Raw genomic sequence first — 12,068 nt, forward strand, 5'->3', positions numbered from 1 at the left:
GTAACAACAAATACAACAGCAAAGTGTAATTTACAAAACCCTTCCATTTCATCCTCATATTCATTTACTTCTCTGCCATATCCCTACCCTCTACCTCTTGTCTGCTCTGTTTCTGTCAGATGTAAGTCCTGACTGCACTGTACATATATAAGAGGCAATCGGACCTCAATCCCAAGTGGGGACTTGGGGGCTATCATAATGCAAATAATTGTTTACTACTAATGCTAATTTTCAATAGATGGGGAATCTCAATAGATCACACAAATATAATATAAGCCAGTTTTTGTTTTGCAAGAGGGTGGCAACTTTTCTATCAAATCAGTACCTTAGCGCCCTTCTCCAGGCCTTGGTCACCTTGCCTCTCAGAGTGATTGTAGAAGGGTGTCTGCCGACTCAGGCAGACATCGCTGTGTCATGCTTAGTTCACAATGTGCAGGTTATCTTTGCCAGCCTAGGGGCAAGAGGGTTAATTTTTCCTTTTCTTTAAGTTTAGTTTCCAAAGTACAACATGGAAGTCTCCAAATAAACTGCTATTCCATCGGAAAGCATTCCAATGCAACCCCTGACTGGGAAGCCCCGGCTGACCGTTTCTAAATTACTTCACATGGGGTACTAAGGTGCCTAATTCCCACTGATTTCTATGGGAAGGGGAGTTAGGCACCTCAATACCTTTGAGGCTCTGGGCCTTGGCGTTCAGAGTTACCGGTGTCCAAAGGCCCCGTGTCAGCCCCCAGCTGCCCACCCTCCACCGCCTTCCCACAGGAGAACCCCGGGCGCCCGAGTCTCGGAGTTTTTACACGGGCGGGCTAGGGGGCTCCCTCCCCACAAGCGGGGACATCTCCCCGCGCTGCCCCCGCCACCCGCGCCGGCTCCGCAGCTCCCATTGGTGGGGAACGGCGGCCAATGGGAGCTGCGGGGGCGGGGCCTGCGGGCGGAAGTCGCTGCGGCGCCCAGAGCCACCTGGCCTGTCCTCTGCCTAGGACCCAGCGGGGGGACCCCCGCCGCTTCTGGGGGAGCCGCGCGAGGTAAGTGCCGCCCGGCCCCGGAGCCCGCGCTTCCTCCCGCGCCCCAACCCCCCCTTACCCCAGCCCGGAGCCCCGGCCTTGCAGCGGGGGCCGGAGCCGGGGCCGTGCGCCCCCGACCCGTGGTGCTGGGGCTGCGCGGGGAGAGGGGGGCCTCGGGGTTCCAGCCGGGAGGGGGGAAGAGAGGGGGGCTCGGGGTTCCAGCCGCGGGGCGGGGGGGAGAGAAACAGAGGGGGGGGCTCGGGGTTCCAGTCGCGGGGCGGGAGGCAGAGGGGGGGGGCTCGGGGTTCCAGTCGCGGGGCGGGAGGCAGAGGGGGGGGGCTCGGGGTTCCAGTCGCGGGGCGGGGGGCAGAGGGGGGGGCTCAGGGTTTCAGCCGCGGGGCGGGGGGGAGAGAGACGGGGGGGGCTCGGGGTTCCAGCCGCGGGGCGGGGGGCAGAGGGGGGGGCTCAGGGTTCCAGCCGCGGGGCGGGGGGGAGAGAGACGGGGGGGGCTCGGGGTTCCAGTCGCGGGGCGGGGGGCAGGGGGGGGGCTCAGGGTTCCAGCCGCGGGGCGGGGGGGAGAGAGACGGGGGGGGGCTCGGGGTTCCAGTCGCGGGGCGGGGGGGAGAGAGACAGAGAGAGGGGGGCTCGGGGTTCCAGTCGCGGGGCGGGGGGCAGAGGGGGGGCTCGGGGTTCCAGTCGCGGGGGGGAATAGAGAGGGGTTTCAGCCTGGGGGAGGAGAGGGGGGGCTTGGGGGTTCCAGCCTGGGGGGCCTCGGGGTTCCAGCCGCGGGGGGGGGAGAGAGAGGGGGGGGCTCGGGGGGGGGAATAGAGAGGTGTTCCCGCCGCAGGGGGGGCCTCGAGGTTCCAGCTGTGGGGTGGGGGAGAGAGAGAGGGCGGCTCGGGGTTCCAGCTGCAGGACTCGGGGTTCCAGATGGGGGGGAATAGAGAGGGGTTTCAGCCTGGGGGGGGGGCTCGGGGTTTCAGTCTGGGGGGGGAGAGGGAGGGCTTGGGGGTTCCAGTCTGGGGGGGGGAGAGTGTGGGGGGGTCCACGTGTTGCCCATCTCCCCCCCCCCATGTGTCCCGATATTTTAATTCTTGCATCTGGTCACCCTAGGTGCGAGCCTCAGCCTCTCCCCCGTCCGAGTCTCTCCCCTGGCACAGGGGCAGGCGGCCCCGCAGCGGGTGCTGCTGACGCTGACTCGGCAGCGAGGGAGTTGCTGGCACGGCTCCGTGAGCGAAGAGAAAGAGGTGGAGGGACCAGGGCATGAAGCCGCCGCTGAGGGGACTTGTGGCGCCCTCACTGTGCTCAGAGAGGAAGAGTCTCCCAGCCTGCTACCCGCCCCAGACTCCATCCAGGACATTCTGCGGGAAGGGGGCAGGACTGCTGCGATTCCTGCCTAATCCTCAGGGCCGTGCAAGGTGCTGAGGGTGGGGCCTGTGGCTGAGGGGCAGAAGCCATTGTGGGGGCCGAGGTTTGCCCTGCTCGCTCGGGAGGAGGGAGGTGTGAGGGCTGGGCCTGGCCTGGTGCTGCTCTAGAAGGGGGTGCCCATAGCAGCCTTGGGCCTGGTTCTCGCCTCGGCCTCCGAGGAGGCGTCGGTGTCTCTCCCTGCCACGATGAAGCTGCTGCGGCTCCTGTGTCGCCACAAGACAGCGCTGGGCCTCGGTGGCCTGGCGCTCTTCGCTGTAGTCCTGCTCTACCTGGCCAAGTGCACCTCAGAGAGCCTCAGGCCCTTGCCAGGTCGAGGTCTGCCCCACAACCAGGCACTGCAGCCACCCCGCGGTGGAGTGGGAGCCGGGCCGCCCCTACTGGCAGCCCCGCTGCCCCCTGAGGAGACGGCTTTCCTGGCTGTCCTCATCGCCAGCGGCCCCAAGTATACAGAGCGCCGCAGCATCATCCGCAGCACCTGGCTCTCGATGGCTGGCCGGCCCCCTCAGGATGACATCTGGTGTCGTTTCGTGATTGGCACAGGCAGCCTGGCTGGGGAGGAGCTTCACAGCTTAGAGTTGGAGCAGAGCCGTCACCGAGACCTGCTGTTGCTGCCTGAGCTTCGTGATTCCTATGAGAACCTGACTACCAAGGTCCTGGCAATGTATGTCTGGCTTGATCTGCACTTGGACTTCCGCTTTGTCCTCAAGGCTGATGATGACACCTTTGTACGCCTGGACGTACTCGTGGAAGAGCTGAGGGCCAAGGAGCCACGTCGTCTCTACTGGGGCTTCTTTTCTGGCCGTGGTCGAGTGAAGTCGGGTGGCAAATGGAAAGAGAGCACTTGGCTCCTATGCGACTACTACCTGCCTTATGCCCTGGGTGGTGGCTATGTGCTGTCTGCAGACCTGGTGCATTACCTGCGACTCAGCCAAGACTATTTCAACATGTGGCAGAGTGAAGATGTCTCGCTGGGGGCTTGGCTGGCTCCTGTTGATGTGAAGAGGGTGCATGACCCACGTTTTGACACTGAGTACAAGTCACGGGGCTGCAACAATAAGTATATTGTCACTCACAAGCAGAGCATTGAGGACATGTTAGAGAAGCATCAGACTTTGGCCAAAGAAGGGAAGCTCTGCAAGGAGGAGGTTAAGCTCAGGCTATCCTACATGTATGACTGGGGAGTGCCTCCTTCACAGTGTTGCCAAAGGAAAGATGGCATCCCCTGAAAGTTTTGGAAAAAGGAAGGGCAAAGTGTCAAAGGATAACTCTCTGGGCTGGATCAGTGTCATATGGGGACAACCTTGTATGTAAAGCTTAAAAATTATTCTGAGATTTTACATGATTCATACGTCAAGACTGTGTGCAGGACCAACATAGCACCATAATTCATAAAAGCTACTGAAGTGCTGTGATTTGTCTACAGATACACAAAATACAGGAATAAAGGGGGAAGTGAGGGAAAGGTTATATGATGGAATTTAGTGCAAAGGGGGGAAAAAAGAAAACTTTTTTTTAAATAACTTGGATGCAAAGCAGGTTGGAAGATGTGCCCCAGATTCCAAAGTTTGTTTGTTGAGAACGTGTCATGCCTTCACACCATCCCCAAGATTGTGAAAATAATGTCTACTGTTTAATTTTTTCAGGGAAAAAATGTCATTTTGGCCAACCATTTTGGCAAGTTTTTAAGACTGTAATAAAGAGATAGCAAATCAGTTGCTAGTGCCAGTGGAAGCAGGTGGCTGGCTAGAACCACTGGCCTGGCATCTAAATGAAGGGAAGTGTTGTTGAGATATTTGCACTGGTTACTTTATACTCTCAATGAGGGGGAGGATGGTGTGTCCAGTCTTTGGAAAGAATTCTGATTTAATTATAATAGGTCTTGGGTAATATCCCTGAATTTAAATCTTCAATCATTTTTTTTAAAATAGTTTATGATGTACTGTGTAATCTGGATGATCTGGCAGCTACTAAATAGGTCTGTATTTGGAAAAGTGTATGTGTTATGCCATATTGCAGTATTAGGGTAGGTTCTCAACTATCTTGATTTGGAAGTAAACATTTATGCTACAAACCTAGCACTCGGTTATTGGGATTAGAAACTGCTCTTGTATTCTCCAAGTGCATTGTGTACAAAGAAATCTTAACTTCCTAATTTTTACAAAAAATGATCCCACTAAGAAGTATATGATCTAATTATGCAAACAATAGGACTACTTACATCAGTAAGGATAACCTATGTGAGTAAGAGTTAGCAGGATTAGACCTATAACGTCTCAGATTGGAAGTACAAAACTTTATCAAGTTATCTGGACTAGATTTTCAAAATAAAGCAATAGATCTGTTTAAAAAAAATAAATCTGAAGAATTGGCTATTTTAGTTGCTAATATGGTATGTAAATGACTGGGGTTTATTTTTTCACTTCTCTGTAGTCCTGTCTACACTACAAATGAATCCATTGCTGACAAGGATTGTTGGGCATGTTTGGTGTGTAACTGAGAATATAAATGGGCCACTTTTAGCACAGTGACAGAATGCATTACACTCTCAAATAATTCTAACACATTTTCTGTGCAGACTTTTAGTTGTGTGACTGAATAATCCTGATATCCTGTAATGGTGTTGAAAATGGTTCCATCTGTGCACACAGTTACACCTTTGTCCACACTGGTCCAGGGGGACTCCCTTCTGAAAACCCTTGTCAGTAACAGATCTCTTTTCTAGTAAAGACACATCAGCTTTAAAGTTGATGCCTAAAGGGCATGTTCACATTCTTCAGTCTTTCTTACAGTTTGTTGCACAGTGCACTTTCATACTATTATTATTTCTTTCTCTCACTGGACGGTACACCTTTCTCTTACCTGTGTGGAGGGAGACTTCAACTTCAAATAATAAGATTTGGTGCTGATATCATAACATTTTTGCTTTTCAGACCCAACTTAGTAATTTATTCCAAAGGAATCAAGTGTATTTATTTTCTCGTCATTAAAATCCACTTCTTCTATCTAGTTTTAAACAATTTCTTGAGAGGATTAAGTGGAAAAAAACTCTTTTTGGAAAGGAAAACAACTCCTTATTTACATTAAGTATTTCAACAAGACATTCTGTAACTTTCCTTCTAAAAACAAAATTAGCTAATGAAGACATCGAAAAAGTAACTTATTTAATCTGATGCATCCAGTCTTTTGTACTTTGACATAGTGATGCTTACTGCAGATGTGCCCTTAAGTGGAATATATTCCTGCAGAACAAAAAGTTTAAGACTTCACCCGGTTGCAAGACATTAAATTGGTTTCAGTAATCCTTTTAAAGTCTGTATGTCTCTTTGGTCTTTGGGCTAAATTAGTATTGTACACACATAGTTCAGTGTTTGTAATTGTGATAATTTATTTATAAATATTGTAAATGTACTATGTATTGTTAAAAGTTTAAGATAGCTAAGTATCATCTTATTTTATAATTATTTAAGAAAGTGTGTTAAGTTTCACAAGTATTATTTGTGAAATGCTTTAATTTATTGATGTACAGTTCCTAATTTAAATAGGGTCTGAGTTGTAGATCCAAAAATCTGCTGCATGACTCTCTTAACCTGGTAAGAATGTACTAATCACCCATTTATCTAAATATCAATGTTTATGTAAGTCACGGGCATTGTCGCTTCTTTGTCGTTTTGTTTTGTTTTTGGTTTTTTTTTAAAGGTTCTCTTTTCAGAGCTTTCATGTGAGGATGAGAATTTGAGGTTCAGAAGAATGGAAAATTATTTGTCACATCCCAAGTGACATCTGGATGGAAGAAAACATACAAATGCGCACACACACACTGATGGTTAAATTTTTTGTAGAATGCTGAGTTCTTGCTGTGCCCCTGAGTTCCAAGAATATTGAGCTTCATCCTACAAAGTACTTACTTAAACATATGAGTAGTCCTCTTGATTTCATTGGGACTATTCCCATACTTAAATTAAAATCAAGACCAGAGTGCCCAGCACCTTGAAGAATTAAGTCCATAAATTATTGTGGTAAATATAGTTCTATTTGAAATCTAACAACAAATTTGAGTAACAAAGTCCTTCTGGTCTAGAATTACCTATGTTTTGCCTCTCAGTTCAAAAATTAATTGTTTTGGAAGGTATGACTTATGTAAGTTGATCCATTTTTTATGTTTCTGGAATATAGAAAAAACATTTTCCCACATGTTCTGATCAGAATATTTATGCTTGAAAAACTCTCAAGTGCCTCAAGACAAAAGAAATTCAAACCTGTCTGACTTCGTAGATCTGATTGACACTTTAAAAATTCCAAAGTTGAATTTTTAATGACTGCTATTTTGCATGTTGGATGCTCAGTCAAACTGGCAAAGTTTGCAAGATTTGCAAGCCAAATAAATTGCAGTTCAGTGAGTTTAAAAAGTCTTTTAAGGTTGGTTCTGTTAGTCAGTGGGGCAGAGAGTCTGCTGAGTTAATCAGCAAAGAGAACTGGTGACCCAGAAGTCATTATTATAAATCCAGGATCATTATCAGCTTCACAAGCCAAATAACTCAAGAGTTGTATTTCTTTAATTAGAAAGTCACATGTAAAAAACCTATTGTTAATGCAATGTTAAGGTTAAATATCAAGTAACTTTATGCAGGCAATGTTTTATATTGCTTGACTTTCAAGTGCTTGATGTTTCAACCCTAACTATTGCACTAAAATGTTTTGTTTGCATTTAATTATGAACCTATATTTTAAAAATTGCATTTAAGATCCCAGATCCGGAACAGCACATGCATGTGCACACACACACACACGTATATAAAATATAGGGTTAAACGACAAATATATTTTAAAACAAAAGAGCTGAAAATCGTTTTTCTGACCTTATGACTGAGTTTGTATTTCTTTTACAAGGGATGTTGACATCAGAAAAATTTAATGCAGTATAAGGATTTCATGGTTTAGGTGATTAGACGTCCTGTACTGCTGTTTGAAAAACAAAGTGAAAACCTGGCCCTGTTGAAGCTAATGGGAAAGTCCATTGTCTTCGTGGGGGCCAGGATTTCACCCAGAGTGCCTAACTTCTGCTCCTAACAAGTAAAAAGTATTTTGGCCTTTCCTTAAAGATCCTTGTATTGAAGTTAGTGGGAGTTTTGCCACTGATTTCAGTAGAAGCAAGATCAGGCCCAAAATATATTCATTTGTAATTTTTCATGTCTGTGTTAAATTAATTATATGGAATCAAACTTTTATTAAATAGCATTTCAGTTGACTTCTAAGGGAGTTCCTCATTTAAAAAAAAAAAAAGTCAGCCATTTATACTTGTTACTATTATGGTGTTGCAGAAAACGTCCACAGGACTCTTCCCTGGAAGACAAGAGGAAGATGGCTCACCTCAGTTGACCTAAACAGTTTTCTAAATATCAGTTGATGTGGGCTGCAAGTCACTGTTTATTTGAAATATTATATTAATATTACACTTGTGTTCTTTGCAGGGCTATAGTAAAACTGTGCTGTTTGACAGAACATTAAAAGCATTTTTAACTTTTTTTTTTTTTTGTTATTCACTGGATGATTTCTTTAATAGTTTAATAGTTTTCAAATTGTACATATAGAATTGTCTGTCATCCATGTTAGAGGTTGCATGCCGTAAATTAGGTCCTTTATAAAATCCTATTACCACGATAGTGTTTCAAGTACAAGACCGAAAGATTTTGGTGCACCTATTGAATTCCTCTTAAAATGGTAACTCTGATATAAATTCAAATAGAAAAACAGAAATTTTGCTTTCCTTTGGGTGATTTTTAAAATGGCATGCAGAATGATTCGTGATCTTGTTTAATGTGTAAAAGTGAGCTAGCTGAGTCTTATATTAAAAATTTAACAAATCAGTTAAAAATAGTTTTGCTATTTTAAAAAACATATTGCCCTTTCAGTAAGGGCCTGCATCTAGAAGTCAGTTACCTATTTACCTAAACTAAATACTCTTCTTGGAGTTGCAAGAAACCGCTACCAGGAAAAACAAACTTCCCTGCTGTCTAATCTTGTCCATATAAAGAATGCAGAAGTTCGGCATTAAAATGTGCTATTTGTGGCAGATATTACATTTTATATACTTACATCAGTTGATTTTAGCCTTTGAACTGCTGTAGGAACGATTTCATGCCACAGCTGTGTTAGCCTTAATGCCAGGAAAAAGAAATTATTAAGAAAAACATTAGGGGTATTGGAAGGTGGTTATGCTTTGCTCTTCTATGAATTTCTGATCAACTCCAGAATCATAGCTGAAGTAGAATTTAATGTCGCTGTATACTTGACATAAGCTGACAATTGAGCATGTACAGAAATGGTTATTTTGGATGTGCTATCTAGAGTATTCCTGCAGGTGTTCCTTCATATACCTCTGTGAAATATCTTAAAACTATTTCATTCCTGGTATGCTACTTTGCTAGTTAATTCTTATCTTCTAATACAGACCACCCTCCGTTTTTATCCAATATCTAGTCAGCTGTGGGAGTGTATTAATTTACTTACTGGACCTTCTTGAAGCTGGAAGTTGCTGGTTATAAAGTGTGCCTTTAGAAACAATACAATAGTTGAGGTTTTGTGCCCAGTATAGTCGCCCATTTTCAGCTATGCAGCATTGCCAGTTAGAGGTCACAGTTGTCTGTTCTTTCAGCCTTTGTATAGAGAAGAATGGTAAGAAACTAAAAGTACTCGTGATAAGAAGCATCTTGTATACTGCATGGTATAGCTATCCATCTCCTTAGTTTTATGCCTTTATTGGCCAAAAAATGTCTCTGTGCTAGAACTTTTATTAAAATTACTGTTGCTGTCATGGTCACTTCTTGTAGAGTATGGAAAAAAGTCAACTTCACTATGAACTTTGGTTACATTTAATTTTTTTCTATACTGTTGCGAAGTAGCGGTATAGGCAGTTGGCCCAATCATGCAGTCCTTGCACGTGCAACATTTCCATAAATTATGTAATGTTCCCATCATGCCCAGAATCCCAAATCAGCATGCAGGCTCCATTTATTAAACACAATGCAAACAATTCCAAAACATGGCTCAGTGCTTACATCAACATTCTTCCTAGGTTGTCTCTTTTTTCTGCCTTAGCTCTGCAAGATCAGGTCCAATGATATGGACACATTTATACAATAAATAATGTACAGAATACACAGAAACTGGTATTTGGGCAAATATTTACCTTCATTTCTAATTGTTAGCAGGTATGAAAGGGTTTGATCCCAGTACAATGAAGTAAGTAGAACGACTCCCATTGATTTAAATGGGCTTGGGGTCCTACCCTAACTTCTCAAAAACCATTCCATGTCTAATCTGATATACAAATCCTATAGACAGTGGGTTTTAAAAATTCTGGCAAAACATAAGACACTTCACTTTAATATCTGCAGGTGATTTTCAGATGTCAGTAGAATAATTTGTTCAACTGAAAGCACATTTTCAAAACATCTTTCCTGTTTGCTGAGTTCTGCTCCTACTGGAAAAGTGTCTATTCTTACCCATCTTCTCTCTTACTGCTAAACTGGCATTGAAAGAAACAGATCAGAAAACTAGCACTGACAGAGTCTTGTCTTTATTAGAATAATCCTATGTGTTCGACATTTTACAAATGAATTAGTGACAGGTCCAAAACGAATTTGAGTTAGAACCGGTTATTCCTTCCAACTATATACAAATTTTATATTTTGGTTGTGAAAGGCTACCGGTTTTCATTGGCAGCTCTGTGGTCACCCGTTTGTTCTTTCCTGTCAAGGAAAAACTTTCACACATGCTACCTGGAGTACCAATACTTAATGCCTCCTCTTTACTATTTTAATCTTCCTATAAAAACAATGCAGTTATTCCTGGTATACAGCATTTGGAAAGGTTTAGCAAATTTAAGGCATCACTAGCCATATTGGTTGATTTCTAGTGTGGAATAAAAAGAACAGCTCTGACCTAACTATGAATAGCTCTGACCTAATTAGAAGAGATGACTCAGATACTCAGCACAGTGTGACACCTGTATTAAGTATATTATTGCATTTGCTGATGTACAATCCTGGGGAAGTAATGATTTGATAGATAAAGACTGTGCTTCTGAAATAGCGGCAAAGAGTCCTGTGGCACCTTACAGACTAACAGACATATTCGAGCATAAGCTTTCGCGGGTGAATGCCCACTTCGTCGGATACAGGGTATTCCCCCACGAAAGCTTATGCTCCAATACGTCTGTTAGTCTATAAGGTGCCACAGGACTCTTAGTCTGGATCTGTAAAAGCGGCAAACACGGCTACCCTTCTGATACTTGCTTCTGAAATGCGTACATTAATCATTTATAATTACTTCTGTGCTTGGGATCTGACAAACCTGTGTTACCACTTTAATGACAGCCAAAGCTAAAGTTAAGATTGCAGTGTGACATCCCTTATAACACACTGCTGTTACTCATGCCTTATTTCAGTATATATTTCAGTATATAGTTTCAGCCCCTTTTTATGTAAGTTAAGAAATCAACTGAACTCTAAAATGACAATATCCTCTGTGGCTAAAGTGCAAGAAAAATGGTTATGCAAGTTGTTAAAAAATGACAAAATTGTGTGATGACACAATGTGAGCCAATCAATCTTGCTATACAAACCTTAACATGTTCATTATGTAACTTTTGTGCTTAAGGCTTTGAGCCAGAAAAGCATTTAAGCATGTTTAAATTTAGACACATAAGTAGTCCCTTTGACTTCATTGAGATTACTCAGGTGCTTAAGTGCTTTGCTGGATCAGGGCCTAAATTTGCAGATTTAATATTATATTAATGTAGGACTTTACATTTTGTTTAATAAATATCTGCAAGAGCAAATTTAGACTGGAATAGAGGTTTCACTGGCCATCTGGCTCCCTATCCCATGAAATCGGGGCACTAGGTCAACAGAGGCTTCTCCAGACCTGAGGAGGATGTAGCTCTGTTGCTTGGGAAGGAGGATTCTTTGAATGATGTGTTGTGATGTTCTTTAAGAATTTAAAGGTTGCTACCTGCTCAGTTTTCTGGGGTGGTCTTAAACTGAGGACCAGTTTAAATACTAGTAACACTCTTGTCACACCTGCTTGTATGTAGCATGCGAGCTACATTCAATGCAGTGGAAAGCAGGGCAGACTTTCAACACTTAAGTTGTATTTTGGTGGGTTTTTTTCTTAAACACCAGAAGAAGCGGAAGCCGACTTTGCTAAAGGACACCTACCATAACTTGTTTTGAGCATCTTTGGCTTGTTCATCTTAACTTAGCAAATCTACATGTTTGTTCTCATGTCCTTGTAGTTCAGCTACTCCATCAGTTGCCTTACCAGTCAGTTAAATTCTCAGGGCTGGCTTGCAATTTTTTTTCATGCTCTAAATTCTGATTTCAGAAATGTCAGATCTGTCAAGATGTTAATTAGATTATTTTAGGATAAATATACAAGAAAAAACAGGTGTATTAGTAATGCCCTAAGGCATGTTAACACAGTTGTTGTACATCCTGACCTACGGCAATAGTGTTTCAGTGGTGCACTTCATTAAAGTGCAGTTATCGATGTGCAGTGATGCACACCTCATGGGGCTGTGATTAGCATCTGGCCCTCTGCATCTATCCTGTAATTTGTAGTATATTAATATAATAC

General features: G+C 43.9%; 1 protein-coding gene across 1 annotated transcript; it reads left to right on the forward strand.

Moving 5' to 3' along the window:
- Positions 1-912: 912 nt before the first annotated feature.
- Positions 913-7,163, forward strand: B3GALT6 (beta-1,3-galactosyltransferase 6). Its single transcript, XM_073316552.2, has 2 exons — positions 913-1,025; positions 2,118-7,163. Exon 2 carries the CDS (start codon positions 2,618-2,620, stop codon positions 3,656-3,658), a length of 1,041 nt encoding a protein of 346 aa, XP_073172653.1. The 5' UTR covers positions 913-1,025; positions 2,118-2,617; the 3' UTR covers positions 3,659-7,163.
- Positions 7,164-12,068: the final 4,905 nt, after the last annotated feature.

This window comes from Lepidochelys kempii, chromosome 18 (genome assembly GCF_965140285.1).
Source record: "Lepidochelys kempii isolate rLepKem1 chromosome 18, rLepKem1.hap1, whole genome shotgun sequence".
In the NCBI taxonomy this organism is placed as follows: Eukaryota; Metazoa; Chordata; order Testudines; family Cheloniidae; genus Lepidochelys; species Lepidochelys kempii.